This window comes from Aulonocara sp. 'chitande type north' Nkhata Bay, linkage group LG6 (assembly GCF_057382095.1).
Source record: "Aulonocara sp. 'chitande type north' Nkhata Bay isolate Kocher_YH1m ecotype deep benthic linkage group LG6, A_spYH_male_GT1.1, whole genome shotgun sequence".
Lineage (NCBI taxonomy): Eukaryota > Metazoa > Chordata > Actinopteri > Cichliformes > Cichlidae > Aulonocara > Aulonocara sp. 'chitande type north' Nkhata Bay.
The window spans coordinates 35,065,031-35,084,248 of NC_141349.1; the positions used below are offsets into that span (position 1 = coordinate 35,065,031).

The 19,218-nt window shown below is 41.1% G+C and overlaps 2 protein-coding genes across 7 annotated transcripts in view; one reads left to right on the plus strand and one right to left on the minus strand.

The window, feature by feature from the left end:
- rfx1b (regulatory factor X, 1b (influences HLA class II expression)) overlaps positions 1-9,426 on the plus strand; it is a 22,397-nt gene extending 12,971 nt beyond the window's left edge. For 3 of the 5 annotated variants that reach the window (XM_086296573.1, XM_086296574.1, XM_086296570.1), the window contains 16 exons: positions 1,422-1,519; positions 1,709-1,798; positions 2,895-2,968; positions 3,099-3,396; positions 3,488-3,669; positions 3,764-3,883; positions 4,207-4,328; positions 4,476-4,594; positions 5,060-5,163; positions 5,252-5,403; positions 5,597-5,694; positions 5,949-6,098; positions 6,209-6,420; positions 6,509-6,662; positions 6,783-6,828; positions 7,664-9,424. In XM_086296573.1, coding sequence (XP_086152699.1) covers positions 1,422-1,519; positions 1,709-1,798; positions 2,895-2,968; positions 3,099-3,396; positions 3,488-3,669; positions 3,764-3,883; positions 4,207-4,328; positions 4,476-4,594; positions 5,060-5,163; positions 5,252-5,403; positions 5,597-5,694; positions 5,949-6,098; positions 6,209-6,420; positions 6,509-6,662; positions 6,783-6,828; positions 7,664-7,842 — 2,198 coding nt within the window. In that variant the 3' untranslated portion in view covers positions 7,843-9,424. Of the gene's footprint in view, positions 1-1,421; positions 1,520-1,708; positions 1,799-2,894; positions 2,969-3,098; positions 3,397-3,487; positions 3,670-3,763; positions 3,884-4,206; positions 4,329-4,475; positions 4,595-5,059; positions 5,164-5,251; positions 5,404-5,596; positions 5,695-5,948; positions 6,099-6,208; positions 6,421-6,508; positions 6,663-6,782; positions 6,829-7,663 lie in introns of all 5 variants that reach the window. The other 2 variants (XM_086296572.1, XM_086296571.1) reach the window with 2 other exon arrangements.
- Positions 9,427-10,728: 1,302 nt separating this feature from the next.
- Positions 10,729-19,112, minus strand: dcaf15 (DDB1 and CUL4 associated factor 15). Of its 2 annotated transcripts, XM_086296581.1 has the most exons (14): positions 18,921-19,112; positions 18,269-18,366; positions 17,693-17,831; positions 17,501-17,607; positions 17,253-17,398; positions 17,001-17,162; positions 16,185-16,298; positions 15,215-15,814; positions 15,034-15,125; positions 14,675-14,797; positions 12,505-12,587; positions 12,303-12,407; positions 12,092-12,207; positions 10,729-11,296 (listed from the first exon to the last, which is right to left on the minus strand). In XM_086296581.1, the coding sequence occupies exons 1-14, from the start codon at positions 19,014-19,016 to the stop codon at positions 11,241-11,243; spliced, it is 2,037 nt and encodes a 678-aa protein (XP_086152707.1). In that variant the 5' UTR covers positions 19,017-19,112; the 3' UTR covers positions 10,729-11,240. The 2 variants fall into 2 exon arrangements, with proteins under 2 accessions (XP_086152707.1, XP_086152708.1); XM_086296582.1 differs by lacking the exon at positions 16,185-16,298 and having other exon boundaries at positions 18,921-19,110.
- Positions 19,113-19,218: the final 106 nt, after the last annotated feature.

The window sequence follows — 19,218 nt, forward strand, 5'->3', positions numbered from 1 at the left end:
AGCAGTATCAGCACAGTTAATGAATTTGTCATGCAATAACAAGGAACTGTCTTCACCTTTCCATTAAATTGCTTCCAAGTTGTCCAATTACTTTTCTTTTTTAGGTGTTGAAAATGATTTATACAGTCATGGCTGTACGGTTAATACAGTACTTTAAAAAAATCTGCACCTCAGTCATAGCTTGATTTTTTGATTTCATATCCATTGGGGTGGTATACAGAGGCAAATTTACAAAACTTTTGGCATTGTCCAAATAATTATGAGTCATAATATATGACTAGATGTTGTTTTGCACTGTAAGGTTTAGATGGTATTTCTTAAATGTTGCTTCAGTCTGGTCTAGAACATAACATTTACATTTTCATTATTCAATAGTTAACAATATAGCTGTAAAACGAGAAAAAAATATTTATGGTCCTTGTAACCTTCAGGTTGTATAGGCTTGGATTATTGGTAGGTGATTGAAAAAATAAAAGCAAAGTTCTCTAACAAATAACTGACTTATCAACTGTACTAATTATACCAATTGATGAAAACAATAGAATTCTAAAGTGGTGTGTTTGGGCTGGGGTTACAAACAAGCCCTAAACCAGGTTAAACAACGCAAGCCATCCTTTTTACACAGGATTGACAAATCTTGTATAAATGTATCCACCAAACCACAGACAGACTGGATTTATACTGTTGCACCAAACACAGGTGACTAGTTAGCTGTCAGACTGATGTTGTTGCCTGAATAAAAAACGTTTTCTTGTAAAATGGGAGGTGAAATTGTGATCAGAGTTATCATTTTCAAGCACCTAGGCCAGAGCGTTTAGCTATAATAATGTAAAATTCAACTGAGTGGTACATTGGGCATTAGTCAGCTATGACTTGACCAAAGTGTAGTTACTGGTAGTCTATTTCCACAGTGTTCAACCTTGGTTGGAGTAAGAGCATCACAACAGGAGTAACAGTAAAGGTGGTTAAAGTAAAACGTTTTCTCACCCGAAAAATAAAAACAAGTGAATATTGCCCTCTCCTCCACCCAACCTCCGTTCTCTATTTTCTCCCGCTGTTGTCAACCCACACGTATCTCTCTTTTTTCCCCTCTCATCTGATCTCCATGTTTACAAGATGGAGGGATTTCTCTCTCCATCTGGGGAGATTAGCTGTCCAAGGCTGTCCCTTCTGCATACAAGATATAAGGATGAAATGAGAATTGGACAGACACACTTCTCCTCCTCCTCACTGTCCATCTTTCCTCAGTAGAGCAAAAAAAGAAACTTGATTGCGAGATGTTCTGTGGTGGCTGTTATTACGATTTGGAACCAGTCTGTCGTGAGTGCTTCGCTTGAAGCGATGGTGGATGGGTTTTCAGTTAAATGTGCCTGATCGTCAAATGAAACCTTTCTCCTTTACCTTTTGTGTTTCATCCACAGATGACTCTGTGCCCTCCAGTGACAGTTTGTCAGACTCCAGCCCGCCCGCCCCTGGTGTACCTACTCAGGTGGTCCAATCAGTGCAGACCACCCCACAGGTAAGATGCACACATATATTCATTATGATGGGAATCCCCCTGTATGTTGGAGACAATGTGGACACCAACGAGCACACCACACATACTGTGGGACTGCTCTTTGATCAGGACTTACTGGAATGACATTCACGAAACACTACAAGAAATTTTCAACTTTCAATCTGACGCTCTGGCTTTATACATCAACAGAGGTCAGTGTTGCAAGCCGTGTCTCAGGCAGCCAAGAGGAATCAGACAGGCCACGTCAACAATCTACAGTCTGTGCATATAACCCCAGAGGTAAGGAAGATAATTCCTCTCATCACTTCATCAGCATGTCAGTCATGCCACACCACGTACATTGATCTGCAACAGCACACCGCTGCCAGTTTTGTTTCATTAGTTGTAATCCTTAATAGCCTGCTATCATACAATTAAGTTAACAAATTGGGTTTAATTAATGTGTAATCAACATGTTGAGTGCACAGTATGATATTACTGAAGACCGGGAGAACCTCGTGGGCAGTCAAAGAGACAGTTACTTTTCAGGACTCGATGAAAGCAAATCAAATATTGAACTTGGTGAACGAATGCGTGCTCTGCTTGTCTTCTTCATAATGCCTGATGAAGATTAAGACATTGCTTTTGTATAAATGTTTTAAGGAATATTTTTGCAACCAATTTGAAATTGCCAGAAAGATAACTTCATGCCAAGTGGATGTGTAGAAAGAGAACAGTTTTGCAGCTTTTTACCTAGTAGTCACACCAGCATAGCATGTATTAAGCTTGCATTTCATTGAGTTGAAATGTACTATAACAAGTGCATCTTGTATAGTAACTCCTTAGAATTAAAAAAAAAAAATAGAATATAGCTTTTCAGTCACAAATGTGAAATCAAAAGGTTTAGCAGTCTTGTTCACACTGTGCCCACACATATTTTATGTTCCGGTTAAAGAGTCGATTTGTCTTTCCGTCATTACAATATTTACTATCTGCTTTAATAAGTAAAATACGAATAATTATCGAGAGCATAACTGATGCACGCTAAGTTTCACTGCACCCTTCACTTCAATTACACTTTAATTACATTAGTTATCTTTAGTTATAGAGTGCTTTTCACAGTTGTTCATGCAACACCATCATAAGGAGCAGATTTTAATAAAGTGGGACATTCAAAACATATCTGCATGTTGCTGAGTTATGTCATTAGGTGGAAAATGCAACTGTTAGTCATGTTGAGCACAGTCTGTTAGTGTGACACTTTAAATTGTGAGATGTGGGGTGCCATCTCCTTTCCTTTAGGAGGATGGTCCAATATATTTTATGCTAAAGGAGGACTTCATTCAGTTCTTGCAACCCTTTAATTGTGTTAATCTCCTTTTTGCTAATTTTTCAGGTAGAGCATGTGTACTCTGGCCAGATCCAATATGTGGATGGAGCAGGAGATGCAACTTTCACCACACCCACCATGTAAGTAGTAAAGCACCTGATCTGTCTGTCTGTTTGCTCTATGCTCACACGTTCAGTTACACACACTCTGAAACTTTGCTCGTCACAGAGCCATTGATATATTTCATTGTCTGTGTCTTTTCTTGTCCAGTCGACCGAACAATTACCCCTTCTCCGAGTCGCCCCTGTATTCCCAGACACCTCCTACGTCCGCCTCCACCTTTTACGAGGCCACGCCCAGCTCTGAGTCAGACATCACTGGATCTGTGACTTCACAGCCAGTTTCTGTGGCAACAGCAGGAGCCAGCAGCACAGCAGCTGCTGCAGGTGGAGGTGGTTACGTTATTCAAGGAGGTTATGTCTTAGGAGCAGGAGGAACTCCAACAGCAGGTGGAGGAGGAGGAGGACAGAGTTACTCCAGCCCCAACTCTCGTGCCCCACCTGCTACCGTGAGTCGAAAAGTTGAAAGTGAACCACATCTATGATCCGTGACAGCCTACCACCCAAAGGTTCAAATACTGTGACGTCCTTTTTCCCCAGGTGCAGTGGCTCTGTGATAATTACGAGGGGGCTGAGGGGGTGAGTTTACCTCGCTGCACCCTCTACTACCACTACCTGCTTCACTGCCAGGAACAGAAACTAGAACCTGTTAATGCTGCATCTTTTGGAAAACTCATCAGGTCTGTCTTCATGGGGCTGCGTACACGGAGATTAGGAACCAGGTACAGAAAAACACGCATACAGACACACATACACGAACTGTGCAAGACCAGTCTCTCAAGGGTTTATCATAACTTTTTCCTGTGTATGTTTCAGAGGGAACTCTAAGTACCACTACTATGGTCTGAGGATCAAATCCGGGTCACCTCTGCTCAGACTGATGGATGAACAACAGCACATGGCGATGAGGCAGCAGCCTTTCTCACAGAAAAACAGGTAGCCACCCATGCACTCTAAAACTTGTCCTTGAGCCATTACAGGTACTGAGCTTCTAAATATAGTATGAAATACTAGTAGAGTACATCATTGCTGAAAAATATTCCTCCTGTGGTTTATGATTTCATTCTATGCATGGATGACATTTCGTTCTTATCCACAACTGGTCCTCCTGTCGGGTTTTACGTTATTTTGTCAAAACTGAACACCTTGTGTGAAAAGATCCACTCAAACAAAAATATGTAAAAATAGAACAATGCACACATATATTCATATATTCATTAACTCTGGCTCTGTTTCTGTGTGAATGATGTGACAAATAGGGTAAAGCCAGTTCAGAAGTCACAGGGGATCACCAACGGCACAGTAGGCGGGATAGGTCAACAGCAGGGCTCGACACTTTGTGACATTTCGGCCCAGGTGCAACAGTACCAGCAGTTCCTAGGTGAGGAACACCTGCACATTGTTCATCATTGTTTCTTTTTTAGTATATTGAATAAGCAGTTTAAAAAATGGATGGATATGATTTTATTTCAAATGATACTGAATCAACTCTCCGTGGTTCCTGTTTCCTGTGCATTATCATGTGCAGAGGCATCAAAGCAATTGCCAGACTTTGTGGAAATTGATCTTCAAGATCGAACCCTGCCCGATGGGATCCTTTTAGAGCACCTCAAGGCCTTTCAGACTCTGTACAGAGAACACTGTGAGGTATGCAGCTTAGACAAAAGAAATGACATGGAGACTGAATATAATAGACATGCTTTCCATGTGTGTGTACTTATTTCTCTTGCCATTATTTACTTATTTCTCTTGCCATTTCATTTTGTCATTGAAAAAAGCAAGGTTCTTGTAGTTGTTGTAAAGCACAGTAACATCAGCTTCCGAAGAAATGCAAACAGAAACACTGAAGTGAAGTTGTGCTCATTCACAAAGTAGTTTTGGATGATTCACACAGTTCAAAATAATCTTTATTTTATGTTGGACATTGATGCAACCCCTAAGTTTATCCAGCCCAGTTTCTTCTAATTTTCTATCCTGTGTAAATTAGCATCGGGTTTCACTCGCTGAGCCTATTACTTGAAATTTTTAACATAAATACAAGCATCCAGCTGTGCAGTGTTATACATACAGGTCCCATGAACACCTCTGTGATGCTAAGTGTGATCCTCGCAGGCTATTCTGGATGTGATGGTCAACCTTCAGTTCACTCTTGTTGAGACCTTGTGGAAATCATTCTGGAGGTTTAGCCAGAGCAATGATGCAGAATCGCTCAACCTGTAAGTATTGCAAACACACTCAAATGTGTGCACCCAAGCATCCCCTGCTGAAACTGAAGCTGATCAGCTGTTTCACATGCCCACCCAGACACAACGAGTCTGAGAAGCGACTGCCCAAATCGTGCCTGGTGGTGCTGTGTAAGTTTGAGCCAGTGCTACGCTGGACGAGAGAGTGCGACAACCTGCTGTACCAGACTCTGGTGGAGATCCTCATCCCTGATGTACTGAGACCCATTCCAAGTAAGTTAATAATGTCATGTAGAAACGTTTTAATTTTCTGCGAAACCCACCTGAATACGTTTCAGTGCTGTTTTAGTGATGTATACTGTATGTAAGAATTATACACTGCGGCTCATTTAAAATGGAGAGAAGTGTTCCTGTGTTTTTGTATATCCCTGTAAATTGCATCTTTCCTCTGCATCACCGCCATCAGGTGCCTTAACTCAGGCCATCCGCAACTTTGCCAAAAGTCTGGAAAACTGGTTGACAGGTGCCATGATGAACATCCCAGAGGAGATGGTTCGCATAAAGGTATTTTAATTTTTTTTTACACTGAGCTCTGTATCCGTGTTTTAATTTAGAGCTTTTTCTTTAATACACGGGTGCATCCCTTAGCACTTAGCTCACCTTACATCACCAAATGTAAGCTGATAAGTGGGATTTGTGATGTATTTTCTGACTTGGTGGTTTTTAGTGCTGCCATATTGTGATGGAAAAATGTGACTTGTCCTCTTTATGGCTCTTTTTGACAATGGTACTTTATTTCTCCTCGCTTTTACTTTCAGGTGGTGTGCATTGGCTCTTTCTCCCAGACGCTGCGTCGTTACACCAGTCTGAACCACCTGGCTCAGGCTGCCCGGGCCGTCCTCCAGAACTCAGCTCAGATCAACCAGATGCTCTCTGACCTCAATCGGGTTGATTTCAATAACGTACAGGTCTGCCAGTACTGCCGTCTGTGTCTCCTGCGCTTACCTGCTGCTGTACATCAGTGTTTTTTAAAATAAAACAGCAGATTGCTCACTGTGCTTGCCTGCGTCCCCCTCAGGAACAGGCATCCTGGGTTTGTCAGTGTGAAGACAGTTTGATCCAGAGGCTGGAGCAAGACTTTAAAGCGACTCTGCAGCAGCAGAACTCTCTGGAACAGTGGGCTACCTGGCTAGATAGTGTTGTGTCCCAGGTCCTAAAGCCCTATGAGCACAACCCTATGGCCCTGCCAAAGGCTGCAAAGGTTTTCCTGCTCAACTGGTCTTTCTACAGGTGAGGGGAAATGGGGGAAAATGGGCTTTGTAAAGATGCAGTTTTATGTTAAAGAAACATTTTCTGAATCTTTTCTTTTCTTCACCAGTTCTATGGTAATCCGGGACTTGACTCTGCGCAGTGCTGCAAGTTTTGGGTCCTTTCATCTGATCCGCTTGCTGTATGATGAGTACATGTACTACCTAATCGAGCACAGAGTGGCTCAGGCTAGAGGAGAAACTCCCATAGCAGTCATGGCAGAAGTATGTACCTGAACACACACTCATACTTGTATTCCACTTTTGAATTAAGTTTATAAATATGTCTATAAATGAGAACCTTCACAAACATTTATAAATGTGCTTTCTTTGCCATGGACACAGTTTGCCAGTACTGTCAAGAGCCGGACCTCTCAAGATATTGAAAAAGGTAAATGAGGATGGTTTTCCTTAAATACTCTTTTATTAGGATTCCTCATAAGCACCAGCCTCAGCCTTAGCCGTTTTGCTACTTTGTAACCACAGCAGTTGCCCCCTGCTGGCCATTACAAAGAATGCTGAATTAATGCACTTCTGCATTGACTTCACTTTTCAGACACTCGTCCATCTTTTATGAAACTCTTTGCGTTACAGATTTAGAGTTCACACCTTTTTCTTTTTTTAAATGCAAACAATAACAAGGTCCCCACTGAGGAGAAGTTTTTATTACAATATGATGACATCAGCGGTTTTTAGAGGTCATTTATGGTGATATCAGTATTGTTAATATGGAAATGGAGCAAAGTATATTTTGCATCATTGTGAAGTCATGAAATCATGTTTTAAGTTAAAGCAACGAAAGTGCTGAACTTTTGCCTTATTTGTGTTACCCTGACCTTTGACCTTACATACTAAAATGGTATACTTTAGTATGTAATGTTTAGTATATTGTTGTGAAGTTTGAAGATCATCCATAAGAAACTGTGGGTAATATAAAGGGTTTTTTTTGTTTTGTTTTTTCTACAGATTTTTAAATTTGGTGGTTTGATCCAATTTTAATCAAAATAAAATCAGCTTGAGGCGCTATTACATAGAGATGGTGGGGAGGAAGAACTCATGTTTAGGGGGAGAAAAGAAAAAGATGGTGAGACAAAGAGAAGACAAATGAAATATGTATGCATTAGAGATTCAAACAAAAAACAAAACAAAAGTGCACAGTAGCTGCTGCAACAGGCCAACACTCAGCATGGCACCGTGGTATTTACTTATTGTCTTTCATGTCTCAGAAGAAGAGGAGGAGGATGACGATGAATATAGTGAGGAGGACACTGGAGATTTGGTGCTGCAGTCCAGCTCTCTGAGCGCGGTTGATGATGAGAAGGAGGTGATGGAGCCGCCAGTCAAACAGCCCAGGACAAACTTAAGCCTGCACACGCTCAATGAGACCGACAGCACACCACCTTAGCTAATCACCTGTACGGTTAGCACAATGCTTGACACATGCCTTTGCTTTAAGTTTCAAATCATGTCATCTCGTTCTGTCGCACCATGTGAGCTTCTGGTTTGCATGTTTGGTCGTCTGTGGTGAGAAAGTGGGAGGGCCTTTTGCCAAATTTTCTCTGCTGTACTGTTTGTGCTGCAGCCTTTATGTTTACCTTCACTTTATCATTTCACAGTCCCCCCCCCCTCGTTCCCTGTGCCTTCCCTGCCTTTTCAGTGGCTGCTCCTGCCCAGCCTGAATTATATATACGCATATTCTTGATTCCATCCCATCCCGCCTTAACCACTGACCTGATTGCTGTGGAGAGATTCATTGTCCTCTAAACTCAAATATCACTTTAATTACCTTTAACACAATGACTATGCAGGGGAGCTGGACTTGAATGAATGATATTGTCTGAAAAATATATTTGTTTAAGAGTAGCATCTAGAATGATACTGCATCATGAATTTTTGTTGGCACATGGACGTTGAGTGAAAGGTATTTGGCTTTATAAATGTGACTCCTTATTCATTTGGCCAACTAACTGATACGCTGTGCCTTTTGAGAGATTTCTAGGCTTAACAAAAAAAGGTTGTGCTCTATATATTCTGTATCGGTGGTTCAATAAATGAAGGTCCTGTGAAGTAGTCGTGGTGTTGTCATGAACTTTTTGTAGCTGTTAAAAGAAAAAAAAAATTGATCTTCTAGTTTTGTGATGATTCTGCCTGGTTTGTTTTTCTTCATCCATCCTTTCTTTCATCATCAACATCTTTCTTTCACACATAAACATCCAGATGACTCGAGTGCAACCCCCCCCCCCCCCCCCCCCAGCTTTTCCCACCTGATCAGCTCCACATATTTTGCAATCTTTGTACCAGCTAGATGTACCAGCTATCTCAAAGTTTTTGTAGTGTAAGAGTAGATGTTTATTTTCAGAAAGTGTGTATGCTGGACGTTTGTAGATAACTTATATTATGTACCTTTTTGTGAACGCCGTAATATATCCAAAATATTCGTATGTTGTTTAACCATTATTGCCTTAATAAGTATGTCGTGGTATGTCCACCAGCCAGAGTCTTGAGCTATATTTTTATTGTGATGATGGACCAAGCATGTGAGTATGGTGACTTAAGATTAACCCCCTCAAAGAGCACACGCTCAACCAGCAGCAATGTGTGACTGTGGGACTGAGGGGAAAAGAAATAAAAATATTTTAATGGTAGTGGGATGTCCCTCAGGACCACCTGATTACAAAGATGTCACCAAAGAACATAACAAAGGAGAAAAAAAAAAAAGTATGTTTACATTTATATATAAATATATATGTGAGAACAGGCTACAAAAATCTGACTCGAATTAAAATTAACCGCCAACTGCGATGTCATACAAACTGTGCCGTGGATTCTGTCCCTTGCTTGTGCTGCAGAACCATTTCTGAACGAGGTTCTTGCTGTTATTCTGAAGACCTTTGTACTTAAACCTGTGATCAATGTTTGTAGCTTTATTCTCACTGTTATAACTAAAGAGATGTGATTGCTATCAAAACTTGTGCCAGACTGTTTTTCCTTCATTCCCTGTGTTGTTCTTGGAATTTCTTTCTTAACCACATTTTCCAACTGGAGGTTGGTTTGGGGATGGGCAGTTTGGTTTGGGAGTCCTCAAAATGAAACAAAGGCTGTAATGGAATTGTCCCAAAAAATGACCACCTTTGTTTTCATAATATTTTTTTCTTAGGTTTAAATAAGTCAAACGGAGACTCAGGAAAAAGAGAACCTGAGGGCTCAGAGAAGACCTGCTCTAGATGTTGTGGGGCTGTTGCCACTGATGCCCCTCGCAACATCGGCTGTCAGGGGCAGTTCCTCTGGATTGGCAAACTAAGGCAGCAGACCTTTGATCATGTAGCCATTTCAGGGGGATCATGATCCTCAACCTGCCTGGGAAAGTTTATGCCACGGAGGATGGGAGTTCATCCATTAGTTAAACCTCAGATTCAGGTTTGGTTTGGTGGGAGTTTGCAGAACTGATCGTGTCCCTCATTCATTCTTTGGTTCTTATACAAATTAATGCTCAGGTTGTACAAGTCAGACCTGATGGATGGCCCGGGGGTCTACTTCAGCTAAAAGACAGAAGATCAGGGACCATTTAATGAACAGTAAAAGGTAAACCTAAATTTAAGTTTCTCTGTACTTAAATTATAAATTATTTGGGACATTGTAGTATTAAAATTGATTAGTCTACAAAATTGTTCTATTAATACATTCAACTAGTGAAATTAAAAAAAAAAAGGTATAAATGTCAAATTATACAGATGTTTTATGGCTGTAGAAGGAGACGAACAAAATCTGATAAAAAGTCCAAAAGGTCTTTAGGCTTCAGACGACCAAACTGAAAATGTAACAAAGAATAAAAATTCTGACGGTTAGGAGCTCATGGAACCTTTTTAGCCTCACTGCAAATACCCAGTACTACACTAACAGACCCAAAACTCAGTTGCTTTATGGATCATGCAGATCTCACAAGTTGACAAGACTGTACGACGTTTAAAGAAAAACAAAACACGTTTGTGTTTTATTTGTATGTTAATCGGTTAAACATGTGGAGTACTTTTACCTCTTCTCTGTGTATGTTTTCCTTGAGCGAAACCAGCTCTTTGCGTCTTTTAATGTAACTTTAGTATTAGACAGTGTGGTCTGTTCCAATGTTGGGCCTGTTCTGTTTTGTATATAAATGGTTCTAGTTAGGGAACCAGCACTGCTTCAGCTGAAGTCACATGACAACTTTTGTGGTAATTATTTCCCCTCCAGGCAAGATCTTCTCTGCAGACTGTTGGATTATTTTCATGTATCCAGTTATCACAGCACACTCATAACGCTTTTGAACATTTTATTTAAACAAAAGATCCCAGCAGAATACAGTCTGTATTCCATCCTGTCACTCATACAGCACGACAGCAGCCAGCTAAGCAGGTGACTCCTGGTTCCACTGACGAGGGTTTTAAAAAAACAAAAACAGAAATCAAGTGAAGCAGTAGAGTTTTTCAAATTTCAAATACTGCAGCCTTACACACAGCTGGACAGAGCTGGTCCACACTGGATAAGAAATGAGTTCAGAAGCAGCAAAATCTGTTAAATTTCTCATACACCCACCTTGTACAGATATCACATACATTCAGTTACTCACACTCACTGACAATAAAACTGCCTTAATGTATAAAAACAAAAGTAAAAATGAAGTCTTTGTTCAGTCCAGCTCTTGGTTTGTAACACATGCTACAAACGGAGCCTCCGATTAAGGTCGATACTGCAGGTGAGCTCATGTCAACGTGTACTTCTGTGTGCTTTTCTTTATGTTGTTTGGACACATGTGGATCGCTTCTTCCTTCACAATACAATCCAGGTACACCGGTCACTATCTGCCAACACTTGCAGAGATGAGCCTGCAGGTGAGAAAAGAGCGGGACTTAACTCTCTCTCTCTCTTTTTCTTTTATTGATACAAAAGATGAAAACTAAAAATAAAATAAAATAAGACGTTTTTAACCCTCTGGAGGCAGGCGTTGCAGATTTGCAACAGTTAAAAACTAACAACCTGATTACCCCACATACATATTTTATGAGTTTTTTTTACTCAGAAGTACCACTGCAGGACTTGGTTGTGCATTAGCAACAAAAAGTTTAATTTGAGCCTGAGAGGGTTAAGGAAGAGAAGTCAGATCTCTATTTCTTTTTCAGTATAAGGAAGAAACATGAGTTTGGATTAAAGCTGCGCAGGGGATCAGTCTTTACTTTTTTCTCAGTTGACTTCTAGTATTAAGCTTAGTAATTTAATAGATGAGGTGGAATGTGATTTCATCATTGGTAACATAAAAACTCATCCCATATACTTAAAAAACAAAGCAATTAATTCATCTTTTCAATCAGTCAGAAACATTAGTCCAAATACACAGTTCCTTAACATCTGAGAAGTCTCATGTTTTAATGTGCTTTTGGTCTCTAAACAGGGGGCACAGAAAGCCTATTGCTGTCAAATGTTTGGTCCTAAACACAGAAAGAAAGTGCAGTATTTTTTTGGGACTAGAAAGTCAAAGGCTCTCTTGTTTATTCTGATCTTCTATCTTACAGCTCACTAAGGTCTCATTTCTCCAAAAAGGACTTAACATTTGGCAGTTTTTATTTTTGACAGATTTATTTGGGAGGATTTATGTTCATCTGTTTCTGTGTCTATATACTCACCCTTGTGGAGAGCTTCATTGGTCATGCGGTTGATGTAACGGGAGCTGCTCTCGGGGACAAGCCACTTCATCACCGTGTTCACACAGGACTTCCTGTACGAACTCCAGACGGTCCCGCTGACGGACAGACAAAACCTTTCAATACAACTGAACTAACGAAAAACAGGAGGCAAAGAGAACCTGTGTATGTGGTACAGGCTTGCAGGGCTCACCTTGTCTGACCCTTGACTTCTGTGAGGTCGCCAACACCCACAGTGCGACATACACCCGTGTTGAGGTCCCAGCTAACCTGCAGGTTGGAATGGTATGTGTTTGGCCTGAAAACAATAAGAGGGTCACACCGGGTCAAAAATCCAAGGCGGGTCAAACAGGTGAGGGTCGAGGTGCTTTAGGGTAAAAGAGCAGGCGAAGTACCTGCAGTGCTCCTCGTCAGAGTTGGAGAATGCTAGTAACAGCAGACCAATGTTGATCATCACAATGTTGCTGTCTGGACACACCTGATACACATCAAAAACATGTTACCTACATGCAAAGTGTTCTTCCATGGTTCATGCACTAAATGTATGAAATTAAAATTAAGGAAATCAGAAATTTCCTAGTTGGAGAAAACTAGTGGACTAGAAATTTAAAAAAAAAAAAAAAAAATGCAAAGAATTCATACAATCTACTGAACAGGCTTAAACACTGACTATGTGTATTTAAGCCTTGCTTTTTTATTTTTAATTGAACCAGAAAGTCCCTTGAGATTAATATCTCTTTTCTTTTTTCAAGGGAAGCATAACCAAGGAAACAAAAGCCTGCAAAAATGATAAAGCTGCATTTTCCATAAACAGACAGCAACACATAATCTAAAATCCACCTCTGGAGCAACAGTTGCACTCTTCAGTTACAGAATCATTTATAAGTTCTTTAAACCCACCAGCAAAACAAAAACATTAACCTTTAGTTCTTGTTGTTATGAAGGTTACTCTGTGACCAAGGTGCAAAATAAGAGAACACTATGCCTCCAAGTTCTGCAAAAATACAAGTATCCTTAAGAGGTCTAAACGAGGGAAAAATCTTAAGTGTAGGTTTGTGACAAATCAGGAAGACTTTACTCCATTTGGCTTTGTTGTTAAAAATATACAAATAATAATAATAATAATAATAATAATAATAATGTGTATGTGTTAGTCCCCGTAGGGAAATTACTCCTCTGCATTTAAGTGAAGCAGTGGGCAGCCACCCGGGGAGCAGTGTGTAGGGACGGTACCTTGCTCAGGGGTACCTCAGGGTAGGTGTTCAGTGGGGTCGAACCCACAAGCTTCCTATCGTGGGGCAACCACTCTACCTACTGAGCTATCCCTGCCAATACTAGTCAAACTGTGATGTGTACTGGACAATAAATTAGATGCAAAAGTGAATCTAGACCAGGGGTAGGCAACGCCAGGCCTCGAGTGCCGGTGTCCTGCAGGTTTTAAAGCTCACCCTGGTTCAACACACCTGAATCAAATGATTAGTTCATTACCAGCCCCCTGGAGAACTTCAAGACATGTTGAGGAGGTAATTTAGCCATTTGAATCAGCTGTGTTGAATCAAGGACACATCTAAAACCTGCAGGACACCGGCACTCGAGGCCTGGTGTTGCCTACCCCTGGTCTAGACGATGATCTGTAGAGGCAGCAGCATACCAGTAATTAAGTGTAACCATAACTAGGCTCTTTTAGGAACGAAGCATGTGCAAGTGTCTTCCTAACTCCAAAATCAAATTACTACAGGCCATATTACAATAATAAAAAACGAATTTAACCTTCAATTACTTCATTTAGGGCTCAATATGTTCTCTAAAAGTGAGTTTAAGATTCACAAAGGCAGGTATTTTTAGGATGACACTTTTTCAATTAAGTCCCAAGATATAAATACCAACATGATCTGAGATCAATTACAATTTGGAAAGTAACAAACACACTATTAGAATCAACTTTAAACAATGCAATACACCAGCCTGACTCAGAGGAGAGAAAGCGGAGGACTGTTTAAAACTAGGATTCACATTCTTTAAAAATCAAATCATATTTTAAATGTCGCTGAAATGTACACTTTGAGCTGTGCATAATATTGCTCACACTCAATATCAGATTAGTTGTTTTGCAGGCTGCTGTCTACATGTTGTAGCTGTGTCCCGTCACTAGCAACCAGTATAAAAAAAAAAAAAAAAAAAAAAAAAAAGGTGGAACAACTAGTCTATGGACTTCTCTTGCTTTTGTTTGCAGTTGCAGATGATGATGTAACATTTTGGAACAAACAGTCACCATACCTTACTAAAACAACCAGCTAGTGGCTGCAGCGTCAGCTGACTGATAAGTTACACAGCTTAGTTTTTAAGACCCAAAGGTTTAATGAGAACTGGTATTTGCAGTCCACGCCGTGATGCAACATGAAAGTACTGTTTTAATACTGTAAGACTTTATAATAAACACAATAAAAACAGTCTGCATATATGACAAGTTTCATAAAAGCTACAGCAACCTTGAGTCAGGTGTAAATTAGACAATGCGAGTGTCCTGAGCTCCGTGTGTGTGTGTGTGTGTGTGTGCGCGCTGACCTCTAATATCACAACATCATAGTCACTAAAGGAGCAGAACTGTGTGGCCCAGGCAGCATCACTCCTGATCACCTCATTGATTAGATATTCAAAATCCAGAGTCAGCTGCTCAACACAAACACTCTGCAAAACAAAAAGTACAAATTCATGATCAACCACACACACAAAAATACTCTGTACGTGTCCAAACCATCTCAGCTTTGCCTCTCTACCTTTGTCTTCAAAGTGTCTAATTCATGTCCATTCTGGTTACTCAGCCCTGTAACTCCAACATCCCCAGGACAGTTCTTACTTATTCCTTACTGCTACTTCCATACATGTTCTCCATTGACTTTACAGTCACATGCACCAACACCTACCTGTCCATTGTGTGGCCCTGTAACCAGCTGGAGGTTACGTCCTTTCAGATCTGTGACTGTGAAAGGCAGCTGGACTTTATCATCTTCATAACCTAGAAAAACAAATGAGGAAGAAATACCAGTCAGCATCTTTGGATCTGACCGGACACATTCTTTGACTCTGTCTTTTATCATCTCTCACCTCCGGCATTCTGCTCTGCTGCCCCTGGCTGTTGTAAGCGGTAGTGTAGGCGTGAGTAGTTTACATATCCAGGCTCACTGGGGCTGGCTTCCTGGCATGAAGACATAGTTGGAGTGGCTGACGGGGATGAGGAAGAAGAGGCGGGAGACATCACTTGTTCCGATACCTGTGGCAGACTATGGCTAACACCTGAGGTTAATGGTTGTAGTAAATTAGTCCTCTCTTCTACGCTCAACCCTTTACAACCACCCTCCTCTCTCACAGTCTCTGCAATGGTCCCTTTGTCTCCAGTTGACTGTACTGCCTCTTTTACACCACCATCAGACGTTCTCCTCTCCCCCTGGCCTTCACCATCTTTCCCTCCTCCCTGGGCTCGCCTGAAAAGGTCAGCAGCAAACTCCCGGGCTCGCATCGCTGCTTGTGAATGGCTAGGAGATGAGGGGACTGGAGTGGGTCTGCTAGGTGGAAGTCGATGTTCAGGAGATTCTTGAGGTAGTGAGGAAGAAGAGACCAAAGAAGAGGAGGAAAAAGACGTCGAAGCTTGACTTGACAGGGCTGCTCTCTTTGTGTAAAGGATTTGCGATGACTGACCCTGTTTACCTGAAGCAAACAAAGAAAAAGGAATGAAAAAACTAATAATGATAAAATCAGACAGCAAAACATCACTGTGATGGTTTTTTACTCTTGAAGACACAAACATTTTTAGGCCTCTACTCAGTGTAGCACTGTTCCTTCTAATCCTATCTGGAGATAAGAGTGAGTTGCTGTTTAAGGTGTGTCTATGAACAGCCGTGTTTCTGGATATGATCAACATATATGCTCCTACAATTAACAAAGCAAACAAAAAAAGAAGATATTTGTACATGGACACACCATGCACCCATGCATTAAAAAAGCAAAAACAACTGATGTTAACATCCATTTCTGATGATTGCTCCCACAGTTGATTTTTTCACACCAAGCTGCTTGCCTATTGTAGATTCACTCTTCCCAGTCTGGTGCAGGTCTACAATACTTTTCCTGGTGTCCTTCGAAAGCTCTTTGGTCTTGGCCATGGCGGAGTTTGGAGTCTGACTGTTTGAGGCTGTGGACAGGTGTCTTTTATACAGATGATGAGTTCAAACAGGTGCCATTCATACAGGTAACGAGTGGGGGACAGAAAAGCTTCTTACAGAAGACGTTACAGGTCTGTGAGAGCCAGAGATTTTCCTTGTTTGAGGTGACCAAATACTTATTTTCCACCCTAATTTACAAATAACTTCTTTACAAATCCTACCATGTAAATTCATGGATTTTTTTTTTCACATTCTGTCTCTCACAGTTGAAGTGTACCTCTGGTGCAAATTACTGACCTCTGTCATCATTTTAAGTGGGGGAACTTGCACAATCGGTGGCTGACTAAATACTTTTTTGCCCCACTGTAAGTGTCTACTGAAGTCACAGATTAGGGGAGATGAGAGCAATTTCCCTATTTGCAATCGTAAGTGATTTTGCAACCAGTGCAAAATCACTTGCCTGCTGGCAAACAGAATGAATGCAGAATTGAGGATCTTCCAACACTGCCTTTCTCTTTTATGCTCAGAAACTGCATCCATTATATTACCAGTCTGTGTATGTGCACAGTCTGCAGAGTCTGGGTGGTCTGAAGTTTTCAGCTGCGTAAACCCTTGTGGACTCATTGATAAGGAAACTCATAATGTGGTGATCTTAAATCCATAAAAATCTTATCTGACGCATTATAAAGAGATGAGAAATGTGGCAATTTTACTATTTGTGTGTGTCTTACCTGGGCAGAGTGAGATGCCACAGGCTACAAGAGAGTAGCTAGTGTTTAACAGAATGACCTGGTCCTTCTTAAGCTGGAAAGCTGGCTGAAAAGTGGGGAACGGATATACCACCTGGTACCTGCTGTTGAGCACATATCCGTGTTCAAGACACTCACCACTTCCTGTGGAAAAAAAGTGATGTCTGATGAGAGTGAGAGAGGAAAACGTAATGAGAGTGGTGAAGTAGTAGCTCTGTATGTGTTTTTGTTAACCTGTGCGTATAGTAGTGACTGAAGGAACAGGACAGCACTGAGCACAAGGTTTAGGAGGTGGCATGGAGGCGATGGTGATGTAGATGTCTCTATTGTTCTCATCACTCATCATTAGATTCATCAGGACTGAGTTGGAGCTGCGTGTACTTAGCAGAAACATACACACCAACACATAATTTAGCCATCACTACCTGTGGCTTGCAATAAGGTTATTTTTGCCATTCATAAAAATAATTATCATTCCTTACTTGAAGCCGAAGATGACAATTTTGGAGTGATCATTTGGCCACTCACATACTGTAAGGTACAGGTCACTGTAGATTTCCTCTCCTGCAAACAGTCGCACATGATGGACCTAAAGAGAAACCAAAGGAGTTAAAGAAAATAAAAATAAATTCTACAATTATATTTATATATTACAATTAGATATTTTTTTTTACCTGCTTGAGTCTGCTGTGCAGGTTAAACTCCCACCAATAAAGATGATAAGTATAGAAAGAGAAATCATCATCTTCTCCACAATCACTGGTGTAAGACAGAACGTAGCGTCCACATTTGGTGAAGCCAAGAAAGATGTGCCTGAAAACAAAAAGATAAAGTACTGGTGTCATATATGCTCCACAATGAACAATACAAAATAACAACAATTACCCACCAGACATCCTCAGAATCTGCTAATTCCTTTTTTTAAAAATACAGTAATGTTATCATATTCAAAGAACATATGGAAAATTTTATTTTCATACTATGAATATTTTCTGAGTACCAGGTACTGAAAGTACACCAGAGGCGGGTGGAAACTTGGTGCTTTTAACAAATTTTTTCCAGCATCTTTGAACCCTCATAACTTCAAGAGACAGCCATGTGTCACAAGTGTCAACAGCTCTGATTCAGTCACCAATAATCCCAGTCTATTTGAGATGCAGCCAGTGTGGTATACATGCATGTAATGAAGCATACTGTGCCAGTCAAGGTTCTTTAATCACAGTAAAACAATGCAGTAAACACATACGTACCCTGCTCTGAGGAACTCCTCGCTTACGATGTTCTTCAATGGTACACACACTCGAGGTGGCAGCTTCCTGAACAGGCGCTGAGAAAACTGCCCTGACAGCTGCAGGAAAGAAACCACAGTGGAGGTAGATATAGCTAATTAGCACACGGTGTAACATAAAGCCCAAAATACTTTGCAATTTTGCTGTGCTTCATCTTCGTGTAATGCCCAGCACAGTAAGACGACACGAACAGTACATGAATTACGCTTGATGCACAAAGACTGCCATTAAATCTGAGGTGTGCTGCCGCGGTTGAATAAACGCTAAAGCTGACTGGTAAAGTTAAAACTCAGATCAAATAGACCTTTACAAATGTGGCTTAAGTGGCTAGCACTTTAACACGGTTCGGTTGCATTAAAATGTGTATGGGCCATCTGCAAACCAACTTGGGAAGTAAAATGGATAAATATCATAACATAGAGCAGGGAAGCTGCATTGTTTTACAGTTTGGAGCATTAGCCACCTGCCAGCCGTTGGCTGTTATTAAGTTAGCCGCGGTGCTAGTTAGCAGCTAGCTCCTAGCTGGCCTCAGAAGCTCCTGAAACCGTAGAGGCCTTCTCTTTGACGGCTCATTCTAAACCTTTCTCTTCAGGTCCTGCTGATGCATGCCTACCTTTCCGCGCATAAGAAGCTTCACGACATGGTCTTTGTGTTTTCTTTGGCTTTTCTGTTTGCTGTCGTCCTTTTCAGATTTCGAGCTGGGCGCCATCTCCCCCTGAACTGTTCCCAGTTGCCCGTCAGAGGCCCGTCCCGATTGGCTCACAGGCTGCACGGGGCGGCCCTCATCCGCCAGTACTCGTGTCCATCAAAACCCCAAACAAAAGTAAGGCACGACAAGGGGAACATCCCGAGGGAAGCAACCACAAAGGAAGACATGCATGCGTTTGTTTGTTTTTTGACGTGCCTAGGAT

Coding starts and splice junctions, on each gene's coding strand:
- dcaf15 (XM_086296581.1), bottom strand. CDS start 19,016: ATGGCGCCCAGCTCGAAATCTGAAAAGGACGACAGCAAACAGAAAAGC. Junction 18,367..18,920: donor AGCTTCTTATGCGCGGAAAG/GTAGGCATGCAT, acceptor TCTTTCCTGCAG/CTGTCAGGGCAGTTTTCTCA. Junction 17,163..17,252: donor AGTCACTACTATACGCACAG/GTTAACAAAAAC, acceptor TTTTTTCCACAG/GAAGTGGTGAGTGTCTTGAA.